The sequence below is a fragment of the Cucurbita pepo genome, chromosome LG08, assembly GCF_002806865.2.
Source record: "Cucurbita pepo subsp. pepo cultivar mu-cu-16 chromosome LG08, ASM280686v2, whole genome shotgun sequence".
Lineage (NCBI taxonomy): Eukaryota > Viridiplantae > Streptophyta > Magnoliopsida > Cucurbitales > Cucurbitaceae > Cucurbita > Cucurbita pepo.
Window position 1 is genome coordinate 7,088,427 of NC_036645.1, and position 20,453 is coordinate 7,108,879.

General features: G+C 35.1%; 3 protein-coding genes across 5 annotated transcripts in view; 1 reads left to right on the plus strand and 2 right to left on the minus strand.

Moving 5' to 3' along the window:
* Window positions 1-226: 226 nt before the first annotated feature.
* LOC111800826 (cyclin-dependent kinase F-4-like) lies at window positions 227-6,051 on the minus strand. 3 transcript variants are annotated; one of them, XM_023684695.1, is made up of 19 exons: window positions 5,836-6,051; window positions 4,785-5,051; window positions 4,639-4,690; window positions 4,022-4,550; window positions 3,838-3,916; window positions 3,684-3,752; window positions 3,497-3,586; window positions 3,275-3,413; window positions 2,648-2,750; window positions 2,494-2,546; window positions 2,346-2,412; window positions 1,832-1,940; window positions 1,668-1,733; window positions 1,473-1,541; window positions 1,325-1,388; window positions 1,121-1,234; window positions 992-1,023; window positions 797-878; window positions 227-665 (listed from the first exon to the last, which is right to left on the minus strand). In XM_023684695.1, the coding sequence occupies exons 4-19, from the start codon at window positions 4,027-4,029 to the stop codon at window positions 451-453; spliced, it is 1,359 nt and encodes a 452-aa protein (XP_023540463.1). In that variant the 5' UTR covers window positions 4,030-4,550; window positions 4,639-4,690; window positions 4,785-5,051; window positions 5,836-6,051; the 3' UTR covers window positions 227-450. The 3 variants fall into 3 exon arrangements, with proteins under 3 accessions (XP_023540463.1, XP_023540465.1, XP_023540464.1); XM_023684697.1 differs by having other exon boundaries at window positions 4,785-5,045; window positions 5,857-6,041; XM_023684696.1 differs by having other exon boundaries at window positions 4,785-5,045; window positions 5,836-6,041.
* A 3,905-nt stretch (window positions 6,052-9,956) lies between these two features.
* On the minus strand, window positions 9,957-14,616 carry LOC111800795 (replication protein A 70 kDa DNA-binding subunit A). Its single transcript, XM_023684647.1, has 2 exons — window positions 14,126-14,616; window positions 9,957-12,653 (listed from the first exon to the last, which is right to left on the minus strand). Exons 1-2 carry the CDS (start codon window positions 14,407-14,409, stop codon window positions 10,376-10,378), a joined length of 2,562 nt encoding a protein of 853 aa, XP_023540415.1. The 5' UTR covers window positions 14,410-14,616; the 3' UTR covers window positions 9,957-10,375.
* Window positions 14,617-16,691: 2,075 nt separating this feature from the next.
* Window positions 16,692-20,453, plus strand: part of LOC111800848 — a 6,042-nt gene continuing 2,280 nt past the window's right edge. The window contains exons 1-2 of the mRNA XM_023684728.1: window positions 16,692-17,064; window positions 17,628-17,758. Of these exons, the coding sequence (XP_023540496.1) occupies window positions 16,851-17,064; window positions 17,628-17,758 (345 nt within the window). The 5' untranslated portion in view covers window positions 16,692-16,850. The remainder of the gene's footprint in view (window positions 17,065-17,627; window positions 17,759-20,453) is intronic.

Here is a 20,453-nt window from a genome sequence, read left to right on the forward strand (position 1 = left end):
CCTTAAATTTCTTCCACTTCGTCCCTCATTTTTCAAAAACAGATACAAGAACACTGTATGCTCTCAAAAACCATGTTAAACCTTCTCTTTCAGGTGGGGTTTTACATCTCTTAGAGATCAGACCAACCCCATTCCCTACTGGCAATTGCCTAAAAGAAATACAAAAGTAACGCATTCACCATCAAACTTCAGAACCTCATAGAGAGATGACAATCAGACAAGGGCCTTGATAAATGTTACTGATAAGTGTGTAATTTCATAGAAGGCATAAATGGAGAAAATCACAGAGTAGCAAACAAAGTAGTACAGTAAACATAAACAGACGAGTATAGTCAGCGGTCATTTATTACATAAGTTCTCCCAGAGGGGGGCGCGTAGCATTACGGTTCTTCAAATAACAGAAACAAAATACTGTAAGGGCATCTCGATGATTATGAGAGGAAGGGGCTGTCAACCTGCAACCTTCCTCGGGTAATTGCTGCCATGTTGAATTTCTTGAGCGGGCCTTATTAACAGATCACCAGAGGAACCGCTCCAGCGGACACCCGCTTTCATCGGACGAGGAAGCTGCACAATCGATGGCCTGCGAGAGGCAATTGTCATGTTTGCCAACTTTTCACCTGCATCTGAAACTCCACGCACATTATTTCCCCTGTAGATGGAGTCTGCAATGGGCATAAGCTCCACAGGATTATAATCACTTTCATAAACTGGTCTCAGACGACAACTATTTAAACTTTAGCAGGCAGCATTTTAAAATCATAGACAGTAGTCCAACAAGAACCAAGGAACTTACTGGTAGGGCTGTTCCTCACAGGCGGTCGGTATTTCGGTTGTCTAACAGTGCTCTTCATATTTTTATCATTCTTATTTGCATCCTAAGTCGAGACAAAACAATGGTTAGACTAATATCGCCAACCATTTTCATGATCTCATGATCACGAGTGTGAATGCATGTGTATGTGTAATGGGAGGAGGGTCAGTGTCTCACCTGGTTCATCAAATCCAACTTCCTTTGCACACCTGCGAGATGGTTTTGATGATTCAGGAATCAAGTTAATCTAGTTGCCAATATAATCTTAGTAAAGCAAATACCAGAAAGGAATAAATATATTACTACCTATGCTCAACAACGAGGGCGCCTTTGGAGAGAAGTTGCCAGCAATCCTTGAATCAGATAGAGCCCCAGGATATTTTTTAGCAGTTTGCTGCTCCAGGAGATCCTTTGTTCCAGCTGTAATAGGGAAGAACACATCAAAAGCTGTCCATCTGGGTAATGCTTTCAGCTTACCGTGTTTAAAAACAGGGAGACAAATAAACATACCAGAAGGAGGGGTCCGAGCAATTGGAGCTCTAGCACGAAGAGACGGTGGAACATAGTAGCAACTCTGCCATGCATTAGATAAATATAAGAAAAAATTAAATGAAATTATACACATCTGTTGATCGATTAAAGGAAAGCTGGACTCTACTTGGAAGAAGGGATGTTGGAGGGCTTCTACAGCTGTCGGTCTCTTGGATGGATCCCATGAACAAAGTGACTGAAGATGCAATAAAATAAAATAAATAAATGTAGTAATATACAAGGTGCATTAAGCAAATGAAAAACAGACATTTTAACAGGTCAAGACGAAATAGTTTCAACGGCCATTTAATTGTGAACTTACTGCAATAAGATTGACAGCATCTTCACTGGCTGAAGGAATAACAACAGAGAGATGAACTCCATTCAACTGCAAAAGTGAAACAGCCATAAACATCAAACATACGTTTTTCATGGTTGTTTGTTCCAAAAGTTACAGGCAAGATAAAAAGGACATAGGAGACTGACCTGCGGGAATTGATAATTGATATTCCTTGCAAGAAAAACTCCATCAGACCATGTATCCATATTTGGGGTGCCAAGTACATTGCAAATTTTGTAGATTTGGTCTATTTCACTGCATGAAACAAATAAAGAGAATTCACAAAATTAGCTGACAATTTCAACTGTTATGTAGAAAGACTACAGGCAGGCCTACCATTCATTTTCTGGTATTATTTGACAAGAAACCACTACAGGCATGGTCCAGAAATATAATCGCATGCATAAGGGTGATATGAATCTTAAATCCTCGCAAAAACTAAATGATGCAGACTTGAAAGAGAAACAAATAGAGTACGAAATCAAACGAAAATAAAAGACTGCCACAGATTAGTACAGGGTTCAAGATTATTCGTCTTTGTTGACACCAAAACACCAGCAAGTTCTTAGAAAACCAAGGCATCAATAGTTGGCTGAGCACTAATAACTTTTATGCATTAAGCATTTACAAGTAACAAGTGGATGTGCATGAGCAACACACCTTGCTCCAGGGAAAAGAGGACGAAGAGTAAACAACTCTGCCATAATAGCACCCATTGCCCACATATCTGGAAATAATAGGAAGGAAATAAGCATCGTGGGTAAAGTTTTATGGGAATTGGAGCAACTAAAAAATTTCTGTTCCTCACCAACTTTAGGACCATAAAGATAGGCCTGAAGCAGCACCTCTGGAGCTCTATACCTGAGATACAAGATTCAAAGTTACTATAAGGCATCGTTGCAATCAATGTAATGGCAAGAAATACATCATTTAAAATAGGCAAGGGTGGAAAATGTACTTACCACCGGGTTGAAACATATTCTGTATAGGGTGGAACTGCACTAGTTTCCCGAGCAAGCCCAAAATCAGCCAGTTTTATCAAGTCTTTAGCAACTAATAAATTTTCTGGAAGAAAAATGGGTAACGTTAAATAAACCAAAAATGAAAAATAAGAAAGGAAGTCAAAGTTCTACTTAAGTTATTATAGGTATACTGCATAGAAAAAATAATATTAAAACTGGCAAGAATCATGCTAGTTCGAAACAAAGAACTAATAAACTGAGAAAAAAAAAAACAACAAAAATGCAAACAATATGCATCACAGAACAGAAAGATATCGATAACATGCAGTACACACGCCAAAGAATTCACACAACATTTACCAATTCTATCATACAAAACCTCTGAAACCTGATTCAAAATTCCTTCCAGAACATTGCTATATAGTAAGCTATCATATCTACTAATTCTATACCTTTATCATGTGAAAATACAACCGGCCTTAAAGAAGGCCAAACACTGCAACAGACTCTAGAAGATCAAAAGACCCTAAAGAATTGGACAAATCAATTTCAAAATGCATGAAGCAGGTAATATATGACAGACCAAAATTCAATGCACTTTACTAGACACAAGAACAAAGGAGATACCTGGTTTAAGGTCCCGATGAAAGTATCCTCGCTGATGCATGTAGGCAAGGCCTTGAAAGACTTGAAAGCACCAATTTCTCACTTCAGCTTCTGAGAAGAGCTTTTCTTTATCCTTCATAAGTTGATAAAGATTGCATTCCTGAACATCAAATTTTTGTCCAGTCAGGTAGAAAATAATTTTAACACAAAACATGTTCTGAGTGACAAAAGGACGTCACTAACCATGTACTCAAATACAAAGTACAAAATGTTGTTTTCCCTGATAACTTCCTTGAGTTTGACAATATTTGGATGATTCATCTTGCGTAATGACTGTCATATTAGAACAATAAAAAAAAAATGAATTAATTTCAAAATAAAGAAAAATTAGGCAATAAGAATAAGATAAGAAAAATTAAGGATGCATCACCTTCACTTCTCTCAGACTGACACACTCCTCCCATGTGTAATACTTTTTCTTCATTTTCTTAATTGCAACCTGTTGATTTAAATCAAAAGGTCATAAAAATGAAAACTATTTGCTTCTTGGAGAATCATGAGAGAGAGAATCAGAAGACACTTACAACTTCCCCGGTCTGCTTACTGATAGCCCGCCAGACACTTCCAAAAGTGCCATCACCAACTTCCTTGATTAACATATACCTTATAAATAGTAACAAAATTGATAAACATAAGTAATACAGGAACAATTAAGAGTATTGCACAACAAAATAAGAGAAAATAATTAAACTGTGAAAAAAAACTAACCTCTCCATTTTTCTTACAGAAGCACAAAGACAAATCTTCTTTACTCAAACGAAGTAGAGAAACTCTTATCTTCGTACAAAGACTAAGTAGTAAACAACTGTCTTGCACTGATCTAGCAAAAACCACCACTAATTTTCAATGGTAAAATGCAAAAGCACAAAACCAGAAAAATTATGATGAGCAGACTGTGCAGCTTTATTCATTACAAAATCCACAACTTCAACTTCAAGACAGGAAGAAGATGGAAATATATGACAAACACCACCAAACATGTTGAACCTCGAGAAGAACTGTCCAAGCCAGCTGAGCAGTTGGAAGTACCAGATGATTGCGAACGAGCTATCTCATAATTCAATATAGAGATTGAAGATATATCCTCCAGTAAGAAATGTCATGACTCTCTAAACATCACCCATCAGGAACAAAGATAAGAACAAATAATAAAGGCTTTGACCAGCAGAGGTCAATGCGATAGTCTTGACTTTTGGTAGTTGTGTAAACCAGCTTCAGTGATTAACAGAACTCAGCTCTGCGGGAAAAATGACTGAGGTTAACATAATGCATTTTACAAATTAAAAGAACATTGCAACAAAAAGAAAGTTCAAGTTACAACATACCCCTGCAGAATTTTCACCTAGAAAATCATCAGGATACTGCATCAACAACGCTCTGCATCCAAAATAATAAAAAACAAAAAACATTATCATTCAAATGAAACTGGATATTAATAACAACCAAAACAGAATGTCAAAATAGTTCATACTTGAACGGTTGCACCAACGATCCAACACCAATCTCAAAAAGTAATTTCATTACGCCTCCTGTGCTGATCATTTAGATGAACTTGACCACTAAGTGCAATTGACAAAGGAAACCAAAAGAAAATCTCCAAGAACAAGGAAACGCCAGTCAAGCACTTCCTGGAAAGAACAAACTTGATGCCGGAAGGAATTTGTCCAAAAAGAAGCAAGCTCCATATCTTGAGAAAATATAAAAAGCCCTTTATATCCAAGCCCTCAAATATCTGATACTTTACAACAACATCAAAGAGTTAGAATAAATATTCATGAATGATAACGAGAATACAGGTCAGTAGATTTCATCAAGATGTGGCATGTTATAAACCACCGGGCTGCAATTTATCATATGCTTAAGACCATAAACAGCCCGAATTTGATCAGAACATACATATTATTGCAACAATCGTATCAAGAGGCAAAAATTATTAGAGAAGAAAATTTACGTAAGTGCAAAAGGCTCAAGGAAAATCCCAAAAAAGAACCAATGTAAGACAATAGGCATCTCGCGTTCATCAATACAAAACAACAATTCACCAACCGACCAGTCGACAAAAAACCCTGCTCACAAAAAATAAGCAAGCGAAGCAACAGCTACGCGCTAAAAGTCCAAACAAACGAGATTCTTCGCGATTAGTGAGCAAAAAGAATCTCACAAGATTTCCGGCATTGAATCAAGACGAAACCCTAATTCACCAACCGACCACTCAGACAAACTTCCAATTCACGAAAGGCAAATGAAACAAACAGCACCCCGCCACAAACTGCTAACTAATTAGAATTTCTTCGATCAATGACCAAACGTAAAACCGCACAAGATTCCGTCGTCGAATCAACCATAAACAGATAACCAAATCAAAACGAGTGACAACGAAGAAACCTAGAAATCCCACACTAAATCCGATCAATTAATCCGTCAATCGAAGCACACCATTACACCAAACATATAGGGGGGGGAAAATTTGACCTAGATAGATATATTCACAAAATCAAAGAGAAATCGGAATGAATCGGTACCGAAAAATGAAGAAGCATAACCTCCGCCGCCAAGAACGGGAGGAATTGGGATCCAGAGCTTCCCTAAACGCTCTTCTTCTTCCCGCAAATCTTCTCAAAGCCACAAACAAAACCAGACGGATTCCCAAATACACAAAAAGAAGAAAAAAACACGAGATCTTTGCTGCGTGCCAACCAAGGTAATGATCCCTAATTTTCCATAATGACCCACACCCAAACCCTTTTATACCTCCGGGGTCCGTATTCTCTACGGCCAGACCCACCGGTTTCTAATCTGCTCTCGGATTTGGACCCATTGATCAGCTGGTTGGTGCCACTTGCCACCTATCCACTGCCCTTCCTCCCTCAATTTAATAATAAATTTAGTAAATTTTATCAGTTTTATCTTCAAAATTAGTTTATATTCTCAACATTATTTTCAATTTTAAATATTTATTAAATACAAATTTTAAATTACTTAAATTAATATTTTTAAAAAGATTATTACGCGCTAAATTAAAATTTTAAATAAGTTTAATTTAACTTTTTTATTTTATATTTTTTTCGCTAAATTAAAATCTAAATTTATATTTTTTATTATTTATTTATTTTTCTAGACCACCCAATATTCCTTTTCCGACTTTGATGGATGGTTCGGTTGGTAAATTATCTTTAAATGGAATATTTCTCAAACCTAATTTATTTTCCCATAAAAACAAAAATACCCAACTTAAAAAAAAAAAAAAATCTTTATTTAAATATTAAATTTTATAAAATATTCAATAAAACGTCTAAACTTTATATTTTATTGTCTCTTATAATATACGGTTGACTCTCTCGAATCCACGGACCTGTTGACTTTCATTTTTATGTCTGACAAAATAAAAGTCAAAATCTAATTATTTTTAAGGTCAATAGATTAACTATATAATATTTATTTTATTTTTAGATATTATAAAATATAATAATATTCGACGATAATATCTTTTAATTAGTAGATGCACACGAGAATAAATATATATTTGTAGGAATATATAAAATTTTAAATAAAAATAAAAATTGAATAAAGTGGGTTTTGAGAATCTTGAAATTATGATTGATGAAAGTAAAAGAATATTTTCTTGAATTTATATTCGAATCTCAAATTGGATAGTAAGAGATATATTTATTGATAAGGACGTGGAAAAAATAAAATAAATCTAAATCTTTTCTTTATTTGATTCCATATAAATAATTTTATTTATATTATTAAATATAAATTTTTACAATGTGGGTGAAAAAATAAAATATTTTGATTTGATTTAATAAGATATTTATAAGTAATTCTATTATAAATATTATTTATGAAAATTTCATTTAATTGAATTTCAATTTAAAAGCACAAAAATTTCATATATTTTATTGACTTACGCCATCTAACACTATTTATTGTCTATCAGTTTCAACGTCGTTAGAAAAAATATGTATTAATATTCTTAAAAAATAAATAACAAAAATAAAGTTAGTTTATTTAAAATAAAAATATTTTTAAATTAACTGATGTTGCTTTCAAAATTGTATATTATTTATTTATTTAGTAACTCTTTAAAGAAATAGTTAAATATTTATAAAATAAAAAATTTATGCAGTAAAATCTAATTTAATTAAATTAATTGTGACTCCTAAATTATTTAGATTAAATTAAAATATATAAAAATCCCAACAACTTGATTTGTAAGTAAATAAATTATGAGAGAGATATTTATGAGTAGCGAGCAAGGGAAGGTTCCTCCACTGGATTGAGTTGGATGGTTTCTCTCTTAGCTGGCCGACACGTAACTACTACTCTCTGCCACGTGTCACACTATTTCTCAAGACTTTTCTCTTTTAAAATAATATATATATATATACATATGAAACGAAAATAAATATTTCAAAATTGTAAAAAAAAAAATCACATGATAGTATATATTATTTTTTAAAAATAGAAAAATCAAGTCGTTATAATATATATATATATATATATATATATATATACAATTAAGATTAAATCGACAAATTATTTTTTCCCTCTATTAAAGGGCGACATTTTTTAAATTTTTTTTTACTAATCCTAATATTATTACCGAATCTCGAGCACGTTAATAAAAATATATTTCACACATTAATATGATAAGGACTTGTAAATGAATTAAAATTTTAAATTGTATAAATTAAATTAAAATTATTGAATTAAATATATCTTAATTAGTTTAAATATATATTAGGGTTATTATGTTAGACCCATAATATTAAATTTAATAAATTTAATTTATTTATTTTTAACAATATTGGAAATGTTCTAATTTTTACTCCAAAGATATTATCGAATTTGGTGGTCCACCGAAAAGCTGCCACCACTTATTCTTAAAAATTCAAAATATTTTGTTTGGATTTGAAAAAAGAAAATAATTAAATTTTAGGCTTAGCTGTCAGTAATCCTCCGCCACTCAATTTGTGGACAAAAGTGCAATTTATGCGGATTAAAAAATAAAAAAAAATATATATATATATCGTTGCCGTATACATTTTCTAAAATTATAATTATTTTAGAAAATTGTATGTTTTATATTTTAAAATAATGGAAAAGTTGATGTGAAAAGGGTGGAATAAAACGTGAATTTCAAAGGAAATGTGTAACACGTGCTTTTATTATTATTATTATTGTTATTATTATTTTAGTTGGAAGTTGAAACGAATGTGAGTATGTCAAAGGAAATTATCAAACGTTGGTTAGGTTAAGAATATCTTGAGAGATACTCAACGGGATAGTGATCAGTCTTTTTCTCGATCTTGTTGAGACATGACTGAAAAAGTAGTTGTGTTTGTTTGTTTTAGTATTGATTTGAATTCAATGTCTTTTGTTTTAGTATTGATTTGAATTCAATGTCTTTTTATGCGCTTAGTTAAAGATGGTATGTTTTTAATATTAGATTTAGAAAAGATGGTATGTTTTTAGTATTAGATTTAGAAAAGATGGTATGTTTTTAGTATTAGATTTAGATTTAAATATTTGAACGAGACTGAAAGTACGAAAAGGTTTGAATTAGATTGGTTATTTATTTTCTTTGAGTTTGACAATGACAAGGATGTAAACAAAATTGTCCTTTCTAAATTTCGTGGAGTCTGAATTGATGGAGAGAGATAAAGTAACAAATGAACTATACCATACTCCAATTTCATCCATAATCGAGATATATTTTGTAATGAGAATTGTAGCAAGATTGATAAGCTAACAAAGGGGTGAAAAAAGGATTGAAGGGCAAACTGGAAGCATGCAGGGAGAGTATAACAATTCATATTCGATGCACGTGTGAGTATACGAGTCTATTTTATTTTTACTAAATGTATTGCAAATTGCTTGAACGACACTTCTTTATTGTGTGTTCATAATCTTAGATGGTCGCACTCCTGCTCTTCCTCCTAGACAAGGAGGATGAATAATATTTAGGTTTGATGTTGGTGCAGCGTCGTGCAAAAGGAAGCTAAGAAGATTAAGAATGACATGGTTGAAGATGTGTTAAATCAAGAACAACACGAAAATGAAGAAGAGTTCATAAAAGGAGGAAATTAACGAAGATTACAACAAAACGTCTTAGGTCGGCTATCTAAGATACAGAAAGTTGTTCGTTTCCTTTCCTATGTAATTTATTCTTACCTCGTACCTCTATGTGCAACATAGATAAAATTTGTAGATGTAACAAGATACTTTTGTCCGAGCAAAGGTGATCACAAAGATTGTCGAGTTGACAATGGGACGGTTTGACCGACGAGGGTGGTTCATAGGAGGGTCCGATTGAGGAGCGGAGAGATGGAGACAAGGAAATGGACCATTGCCACACATGATCCACCTTCATCCCAACTCGTTAGAGAAGAACCAGCCAATGTGCACCATGCCCTAGTCCAAAACCTAAACTTTATTAAGCTAAAATTTGAAATACGCCAAGTTCGTGTGACCGCCACACGTCTAAAGAACCAGCTCCTTGCTCTTTTCTTCGCTACAATTTTCCGACTTCGTCACTTGACCAGACAGACAGACACACACACACACACACTGATGCAGGACCATCCATTACTAGTTCATGTTCCATTTTCAAAATTTGAACACAGGAAGTCTTTGATAATTGCTTCACAAAGGCTTTTGGTAATCTAAACGATCATAGCCCAAATGAATTAAGCTTTTGATGAAACAAAGAAACATATTGTGACTAAACTATACATATTACATAAACCACAGGGAGACTGAGATAAAAGTAAATGCAAAAGGAAACTAAAACAGTGTTACAAAGATACATTAACTTATCAAAATATAAAAGGCAAAGCAGTCATCAAACAGAAATGAGTGGACTCAAAACTATGCTTACAGATTGTCCAAAATGCAAAACACAGTTTCCAAGCAACACTGTACAAGAAGATTTCAGGAATTCAGACACCAAAACAGATAGCATTTCACTTTGGTGCTACTCCTGGAACAACATCTCTTCTAATTTAAAGAACTAAGGCATTCAGGGAGTTTAGAAACTTGCCTGTGCGTTACGATGCATTACCTAGCCGTGAAGCCACTGTTACCATAAGCTGGAGGGACAGCAGCCAAACCAGGGCAATCCCTGGCCCAATGCCCTGTTTGATGGCATTTAAAGCATTCCCCAGAGACACCACCACCGGAAGGGCCAGAAGATCGATTTGAATACATTCCCCCTCCAATGGGATGCGTAGGAGCACTTGTTATACTTGGGCAGTTCATCGAGCTGTGACCAGAGCCCCCGCAGCTGTTGCAGTAAGTGTGTGAATTATGCACCATGGATGGAGAAGGCCTAGAACTGCTGTATTGGTTCTCATACTGAACACCTAGGTTTGGTGTACCATATTCTCTGCTGCTAACATTGCTAATATTTCGACTGGGTGACACGAACTGTCCACCACCAATATTCCCGGCACCACGAAGTCCGAGATCATGAATGGTGCTTTCTGTCTTTGGGGTAACAGAACTGGCGTTCTCTGCCCTGAGCTTTTCCATTAAGTCTAGAAGAAATCGGGACTCAGTCGAAAAATTAATGCTTTCTGCTTTCACCACTGTTGACCTTACTCTCTGTTCATCACTAAAAGTCTCTTCCTTTATTTTCAGCTTCATGATAAATTTTGTAAAAAGAACCTTACGGATGATTTCTGCAAATTTCTCATCATCTTGCTCTTCGTATTTCAAATAATACAATCTTTTTGCAGGTACGCCCATGATTTCCTCACCACCTTCTTGAAATGCAGTTACCCAAGTTAAACCAGTATGATCCTGTATTTGCAGCTGGAGTATGTATCTGTAATCACATTCGTCAACAGACTGATCACACCGGTCACATCTCCACTTTCCATCTCCATTATTTGTAACCTTTTTGCTGCATTGTCGGTCCCCGATCATGATAGGACATGCTGTGTAACAGAAGTTGTCTACCTTAATAAATGAAACGGTTGCACTAACAGTAATCCAATCAGGCTTCTCAGATGTTCCTAACCTCTCATCTTTTATTTGAGATATGGTCTTACGGACATCTGTCCTGCCTATGCTAGAAACTTCCCTCGATATAGACACAGACGGAGTACTCCTCCCTTCCTTCTCAAACCACTCTCTCAGAGTACGAGCCTCAGGAAAATCTGGCTCTACAGACAGCTGACTTGATGAAATGGTTCCCACTGCCTTCCCATTGAAGTCACTCACCCTACCAGATTTCACAGCCAAGACTGGGAACATCCCTGAGTCGCACATATTTTGCAATCGTTGCCCTTCTGCTTGACAAAAGTTTCCCCAAAGAGTCAATTCAACACTTCGCCCAGACATATCTTTCAACTGAAGGGTTCTCTTCTGAGTCTCGATACCATTTTTTCTCATTATAGAAGTTGAAGGATTAATGGACGTAACAACACCAATTAAATCTACAACACTGTTGTTGTCCATGCCTTCAATCTCACTAATCTGATGGAAATGGAACTGCTGTTGGGGGATTGATTGGTCATCCTCAAAGCAAGGTTGGATTGTTGATGTGCTCTCAAGAAATATTTCAAAGTCATTTTTGAGATGGTTGAAGTTCTTTTGAGCAGGTTTCAAGCTTCCTTTAGAAATGAAGTAAACTTTACCTGGTTCAATCTGGTTGTAAAACTGGTCAGCTACCATGTTGAAACACGTAACTCGTATTTCTCCACGGTGTGCATCAAGTAGATCAAATGAAAACACTTTCCCATCTCCACGAGGATTATTGTAGTGTCTAAGTTCTCCTTTTGAAGTAACTCGAGCCTTTATTGTCCACCTTCCTTGGTAAGGGTTCAGAGCAGTAATAGGCATGATCCTTGGGGGAGCTTCGTTTTTTGCTACTGGCCCTCTGTTGCTGTACATTGAAGGTGGCTGCTGATATGTTGGCTGAGGACAAGCATAAGCATTTAGAGGTGGCCTTGGATTATCTGATCCATTGTTGTGATATGCCATTTTCTGATCACCATATGACCCACTTAAAGAAGATGACCCGTTAAACCTTGTTCCAGGATCTGTCTTATTAGGGTAAAGAGGAGGCGCAATTGATGCAGTGTATCTTCCAGATTCCGGAGTGTTTGAATAAGCTCCCACATGCGATGCATGTGATTGATTCACTTTAGGCAGTTCAGAAGATGCACTAGATACATTCATTTTACCAGCTATTCCACTACTGGGTGAAGTCACCACAGAGGATTGGGGGTTTCCACTAAATGCACCTGTTACCGATCTCGTTGCTGGTACAGGTTCGCCAATAAATTCGCACATTTCCACTACCACGTCCAACTCGATGACAATTATAATCCTGTGATCAATTGAAATTGACATGTCATAAAGAGCATATAAAACAACTCCCCCCAACCCCAGAAAAAAAAAATAATAATAATAATAATAATAATAAAGAAGGAAAGATAAAAATTAAGTAAAATAAAGAAGAGCAAGATAGCATCAATACTGCGCAATAGAGCGAATTTTTTACATGCAATAAATTATCTCTTCAAAGGCAGAGTCGATAGATCTAAAAGAGGAAGCAGTAAAATGACTGTGATGCGTGCAATCTATTCGAAAACACATCAATAAACAACCTGTAAGGCCGTTCACATCAATAAACAGCCTTTAAAGGCTTAAGATAAGGAATGTTCGTGGAACTCTTGAGGCAAACTGTACATTAATTATTCAACACAATTAGACATCAACAAACAACAAGAGGACAAATCAGAATGCCTCATTGCCTTTATTAACTCACTCACTAGCACATGTGCATATGCACACTCATGCACAAAATAACATGATAAAGGGCAAAAAGGACTATGACAGTCAAAGGCTAGAGGAGAAACACATGTAAAGCTGAACAGAGCAATAATAGCTAATTGCACGAACATGAAACAACAAAGAGGTCAATATGGAAGATCAGTTCATTGCCAGGAAACTTATAACAAGTTTAAGTGGTTTTTTAGCATAACGCCAATACCCAAGAAACAAAAAAATAACAATAACCTTTAGAGAGCAATTGGTACAAGTCATTGGAGGATTATTTTTCAAGAAATAAAATGTGAAATGGACAACTATTTTCAATCCAATGCATGAAAATAGGTAAATAGATCATCAAAGTATCATCGTATCCATTATATTTTAAAACAATATTAAGATAAATGACCCGCTAACCCCACCCAACCCAAATCAGCCAAAATTACGTTGTAAGGTTGTGCTGAGTTCATCATCATCTAGCTAGACTCAATTAAGTTAGATGCTTAAATTAGAAACATAGCTTTCTTTCAAAATGGAAGTACGGAGTTAATTGTAAAGGTTGGAAAAAATAGTCATGGTACTAATGGCAAGCATGCAATATGGTTGATCTACTTGCAAAATTCATAGCAGGTTCATAAAGAGGCACTTGATCTACTGTGGTTAAATTCAAGATGATGGAGAAGGGTCATATCAAGACAAGTGACCGCTCCATTCCATGCTTAACGTTTTACGTCCCGTGTTTTCTTTGCAAAGTAAGGAAGATCTTGATCAGTGATACCGTTGAAACTCATGGAAGGCTATTCAATAAATTATCCTTTCATTATCTTATCTCGATGGTTGTTCTCCGAAATTAAACAATTAACTCACAAGGGTAACTATTTTGGATGGTAACGAGTCGAGACTCCTAAAAAAGAAATCAAATTCTTCATCTGGCGCCTACCTTTAACATTCGACATCAATTCCAAACTATATTCTGTCCAAAGCAAACAAATATCGAAATTAACTGGTTCAGTTCAAATGAAGACTTACAGGCGTTCTTGAACGGGATTACAAACATATTGCTTCAGTTGAACTATGGAACCTTTCTGCAACTTCCCGGACTTCACCAATCCATTCAGCTGAGTCCCCAACATTCCTTGCTGGTAATGTGTTCCATCAGAAAGCAACAATCTGTACCTCTCACTACCCGATTGTTGCGCAGTGTTAACCAATTTCAAGTCAATTACTTGCACAACCGGCTGGAACGTCTCTGCAGTCGATTCCCTTTTGCATATCATCATCACTGCTCCTTCCGTCAGCTTAAACTGCGCCATTTCAAGAAATGGTAACGCAAATCGAACACCCTAACAAAGAATTTAGTGCGTCCTCAGAAGATGAAACTTCAATCCAAATGCAAATGAAACTGAATCCGAGAATGTGGAATCGAATCGACGAATAATGGGGAGAATGAGGAAGAATCAGTTTCAGAAATTTAAAACCCTAAAAATAAGGTGGGAAGCGCCATGAATTTGCGAGGGAAACCGCGAATTCTAGTATTGGTGTGAAGAAGGGCTTTGCCTTTTTATTACAATTACAATTGTATCCCTCCGGCTTCCACAACACGCATCTCCATCGTGATTCCACGTGTCACATTGCCACGTCGTCTATTTCAAATTTTACGCTTTTAAAAATAATACTAACATTAAAAATTTTATTTATAAATATAAAAACATAACGTATAAATATAAATTAAATAAAAAATAATATTTATACCCTATTTCTCGAGTATGAACTTTGGCATATCACTCACTCGAGATGTTAAAAATTTGAAATCTCGTTAAACTAAATAAAAATATTAAGTTGGAGATGTGCACGGGACAGAGAGGGGATGTGGTCCCCATCCAAGACACCCTTTCTGGGGCTTGGGACCTTACGAATGAGCAGAACAGAGAGGAGGAAAGAGGTCGTGGCGAACCGTCATAATTAGTGAACAAGTGTAAGCTTCGCTGCCCGACAATATGTAGTACTGACCACACCAAAGGGACAGGCCCTGAAGCGAAGGACGAGAACGAGCAGATTCTTCGAAGATTTTTTCTTTTTCATATATTATTCAAGTCTTCACATAATTCGGTATCTGTCCTCCCTTCGTACTTCTTCAATTTGGGGAATTGGGCATTGACCGGGATAAGTAATATGATCTCATTCTCGACCCATTTATCTAACGGAAAAATGTTCTTCGCTCCCTTTTCTATTCCCGGTCTAAATGGGAAATCTCCACTTCATTCGAAGTGGACCCCATAGGTTAAATAGACATCTTTAAATCCAAAACTAGGAGCCACGTCGAGTAAGTGCTGCACGGAAAAGATCTAGCACCAATATAGTGCTTACATGCAGAAAGCAACGTCAAACTGAGCTCGGGTTAGGTTACATACGTTTAGTGGGAGTATGTTGAACATACTTACAGTGCTTATTGTTTTGAATCTTATATCGAGTTGCACATGAGATTTTTTTTGTCTCAATGGTCGGTATGCTCCTCAACTCGACTTCAGAGCCTTCAGGAGTGCGGTTTGCATCTTTGGGTAATTTGGGCCTCTTCGCTATACATTGACATTTTATCGTAAACTTATTAATTAATGTCCAATATGAGGTTCCACGTGCAGTTTTGGAACGAGTGAGGGATATGATATCTTATAACAAGCAAGGATCATGATTCCTCTAAGTAACGCTAGAACAAATACTCGAGATCAACTTGTGGTCGTTCATTCCTCAAATTTGGAACAAACTCATTCCTGACAAATACAAAGAATGGTCGAACCATTTGTTCCAACAAGGAACACAAACATATAAGTCGTTCTAAATATGGGTTTTTACTATTAGCCGTCGGATTTGGGTGTTGTTCAAACGACACTTCGAAGAGATGTGGCGGTGTTCGTCAAACGACAACACGATGACAAAAGTCAAACATCGTCATGAAATTAACCATAGACCATTTATAATTAAAAAGTCGAGCTTTTTTATTTTGTATCAATTATTAATTATTATTATTATTAGCTAATATTGTTTAAATTATAGAAACTATTCTTAAATTATTATTATTATTATTTTTTAATAATATCCCTAAATTTTTAAAAGTTTAAAAAATATTTCAAGTCGAAAAATATTAAAATTTTAATTCAATAATATCTCTAAATATTAAAAAGTAAAAAAAAAAAAAATAATATCATTAAAATTAAGTTTTTTTTTTAAAATATAAATTTATTAAAACATATTATATTTAATAAGAGACAATATTTTATACCCGATTTTTAGATTATTTGTACGTTAAATTTGGTCATTTAGATTATTTAAATAATTAATAGTAAATTTTAATATTTTATTTAAAATAGATAATTTTAAAAGAATAAAATTAAAAAAAAAGTAAAAAATTAAATAGTTATTAAAGTCTATTAATTTTTTTTCAATATTTAAATTTAAAAGAAAAGCTTACGGTCGGAAAGGTTAAGAGGCCACGTGGCTTTGGGCACACTATAAATACCTTATAATATTCCAACACAAACAGAAAGTAAAAAAAAAAAAAAAAAAAAAAAAAAAAAAAAAAAAAAAAAAAAANGTCTCTCCACAGCAAAATAAAATTTCTTCTATCCCTCTGGTCAAAGGGACTCCGATCACCGGATAGATGTTTCCGGTGGCCGGAGATTTCGTCTCCTCAAATCCTTGAACTTCGTGCTGCTCATCACCGAAATCAGAGTGATTATCCTGCAATTTCAGTATTCTAATGGATTCTGAGGACGATGAGGTCTCTACGTCTGAGAGGACGACGAAGAGGGGTTATCTAGCTGTAACTATGCGATGGTGTGCCGTGCTTTTGATTCCAGTAGTTTCATTCTTTCTTGTGACTGTATCTTTGAGTTTAGTTGCTGTTTTTGTCGCCAATTCGTCAATTACTAGTCCAATTTCTTTGCGTTCTCAGTGCAAGATTGTTTCCAGCAGTAAGTTTTTTTTTTTTCTTATGCACCTTCTCTTTTAGTTCGTTCCGAAATCGAGTTTGATATTTTTGGTTTTATAAGTGATAAAGACGCGCTGCTGAATACTGAGTTTGAGACTATCTGATATTGAAATTGTAGGTTCAATCATCTATGTGTTTATAGTCCCAGGATGATTTGTAACTGTAACAAGGCTGATCTAGTTATCTTCATGTGGACCTAGTGACTACGAATAGAATAATCCTTTCTTTTGTAAACAACGATCTCGTTACTGTGTTTGCGGATGGAGTAATATGTGTACAAACTTAGCTTAGAATTGACTCCATTTTCTGGATAGGCTAAAAACTAAGTGAGATATCAATGGCCACATATCAGGTACGACAGTATTATGAAAGCACTTCATTCTCTTCTTGATTAGGGAAAGTATTAGAAATTGCTCAGAGTTAAGAACTTTGGTTCATTATAAATTGGGGGTTTAAGTGCCATCAGCTCTCATTTGTTAGTATTTCGATTAATGCTAAACCTTGTACCCAATGCTTTCTTTTCTGAGTGATTTTTTCTTTTTGCAGGTGTGGACCTTAGGTCATCCAAGGTTTGTGAACTTGGACTACTGAATTATAAAGCCAAGAATGTTTTCTACCCATATGAAAGAAATAAGTTTAGATGCCGATATGATTACTATTGGGCTTCAGTGTTCAAGGTTAAAAATTACAATGATTTATTCTCAACTATGTTTCTCTTTGGCATTTCCCCCTCAATATGCTTCTTAATACTTATCTTATACCATTGGCCCAGTGGCTATCACGTATTGATATCTTCAGACATCATAAGATAACATGAAATTCTAACAGTGTTGAAGAATTTGTTTTTCTTTTCATGCCACGTTCAGATTAGTTTTATCTTCAGAATCAGCTGTAGCTCCTTTGTTCTTTTTGTAATTACACATCTTTATTGCATCAATGGCATTTGGAGGGGAATATTTATTATTCACCTGGCTCTTTCCGCATGATATCATCATCTATTGAGTGTCTTAAAACAATCAATGGGTGTTTGTTTTTTCATCAATATCTGAAATGCAGTTTTACATGTTTTATACTGTGGCATCTCTGTTTGTTTATTTATTTGTACTTACTCATCAATTGTTCTGATAGATTTTTATGTATGGTTTGCCTTGATACTTTCTTCTTGAATTCAAGAGTGACCTCTGCTTTACATCTTATTTTGCAATATTTATTGTTCAATAATATGCAATCTTTTCCTATAGCGGCTTTTAAAATAATCCTTTTTGGGCAACTATGAAATATTTACATTAACGTGGTACATAGATATGACACAACAATAACATAGTTACATATCATTTTAAAAAATTAGAACATGGACACCACAAAGATACATGCAATAAATATAACTTTCTAAAAATATTTTTAGTACACAGACACATATTATTACTTTATTGATTCTCAACTATCCAAGGAGACTTACTTCTTGGAAAATAACCGTTTTCTCTATGGGAGAGAGGGTGAGTTTTTATTTAGTGTTTGTACTTAGTGGGATCCTGATTTACTTTTGTTTGTGTTTAACATTCCTGTCTTTGGTAGCAAGAGCCTTGAGAAAACTAAAATATTTTCTGTTGGAAAAAGTTGATGAGGGAGGGGTGCTCACCGTATTAGCTAGAAGGTAGCGTCGTGGTCAATTGATCAAGAAGGGTTGGGTCTAAGTAACTTTAGATTACATAATGAGGCACTGCTAGCTAAATGGTTATGGCAATTTTCTATGGAATCAAACTCTCGTGGTGTATGCTCAGTATCAATGTGGCCTTTGTGCTTTCAATTGGGCGGGTCAAAAGCTTAAAGGCATTTCCAGAAATCTAAGGAATCTACCTCTTTGGGCTTTTTCTCCTTTCTAAATTCGTTAATTGTCTTGTTGGGGAAGGCTCGAGTAACTTTTTCTTGGATGATTATTGGGTGGGTGATAGACCCTTCCATCTTGTGTTCCTTCGCCTTTATCATCAGTCCTCCTAGTTGTGCCTTATATCTTTTATCATTTCATCCATGGCCTCTTCTTCCTCTTTCAACTTTGGCTTTTGTTGGCCCTAGTCTTATAGAAAGGCTACAAATGTTGCTACTTTAATCTCTTTGTTGGATAATATCCTTATTCGGCCTAGGAGTCGGGATATTCCTTGTTGGCTGATCCTTCATAAGAGTTCTCCTGTAGTTCTTTCTTTAACCACTCGTGGAATTGTTGCCCCTTCACCCCCGTTTATTCTCCTCATTTTGGAAGTTTAATATGCCAAAGAAGGTTGAATTCTTTTTGTGGTAGGTCTTACATGGGTGTTAATACTATGGATTGGATTCTAAAGCATTCCTCCTTCTTTTGGGGCTACAATGGTGTCTTCTTTTGAGGAAGGTGTCTGAGGACTTAAGCCATTTGCTTTAGAGTTGTCAAGTTGGAATCTTATAAAGAAATTGAGGATCTTCAAAACTTCTTTCTAAGTTGTTTGGTTTTTGTGGCTGTCAAGGTGAGAACGATTTAGTCTGGAAGCTGAAGAGTTCTGGGAAGCCTATCAGTGAGAGTCAATTTTCTGACTATTGGTGTGCTGCTTTAAACTTCTCTCTGTATAAGACAATCTAGAAGGATCATTACTTGATCCCTTTTCCCCTTTACATTGTTGTTCTTTTGGGTGAGTAATAGCTTATGGGGATCTTAATACTGGTGATAGAGTCCTGTGTAGAAATCCTGGTTTGACTTTATGCCTTAACTAGTGCAAGCTGTTTAAAAGGGCTAATGAATTGGTGGGTTCCTCTTCTTAAGATGCCCATACTCTTAATGTTTGGTGGAGGCTGGTCACTTTTGGGATCAATACGATCCTTTCATGTTCTACTTGTTAATCCTAGATCCATTGCTTTGCCATCAAAACCTAAATCAGAAGATAAAAGTGTTGGTTGAATGCAGGTAAAACAGTTTTTTGGGTTTGTGAGTTTCGGATAGAAAGAAATTGGAAATGTAGAATTTTCCAAGGTGTTTATAGGCAGTAAATTTGGGATATTATTATTTTGGTCCCTTCTTCTTGGAGCACTCTTTCCAATTCCTTTTGTAATAATTAGCCAATTGGAGAGTCTTTTTGTAATTTACGGATTCCTTGGGTCTTCCCTTTTGTAAGTTCATTTATTCAATAAATTCTTTGTTTCTTAGAAACTAAAAAAAAAAAAGAAAAGAAGAGAAAAAATCTCTGATTGCATGATAGTTACCTAAAAGTGTTCTTTTTTTGTTACTAATTCAATTCTTCACATATATTCTCCATACCCAAATCACTGAATAGGATAGGTAAAGAAAAGAAAAGAAAAAATCTCCTAATGTGTTAGTTACTAAAAAGTGTTTTTTTTTTTTTTTTTTTT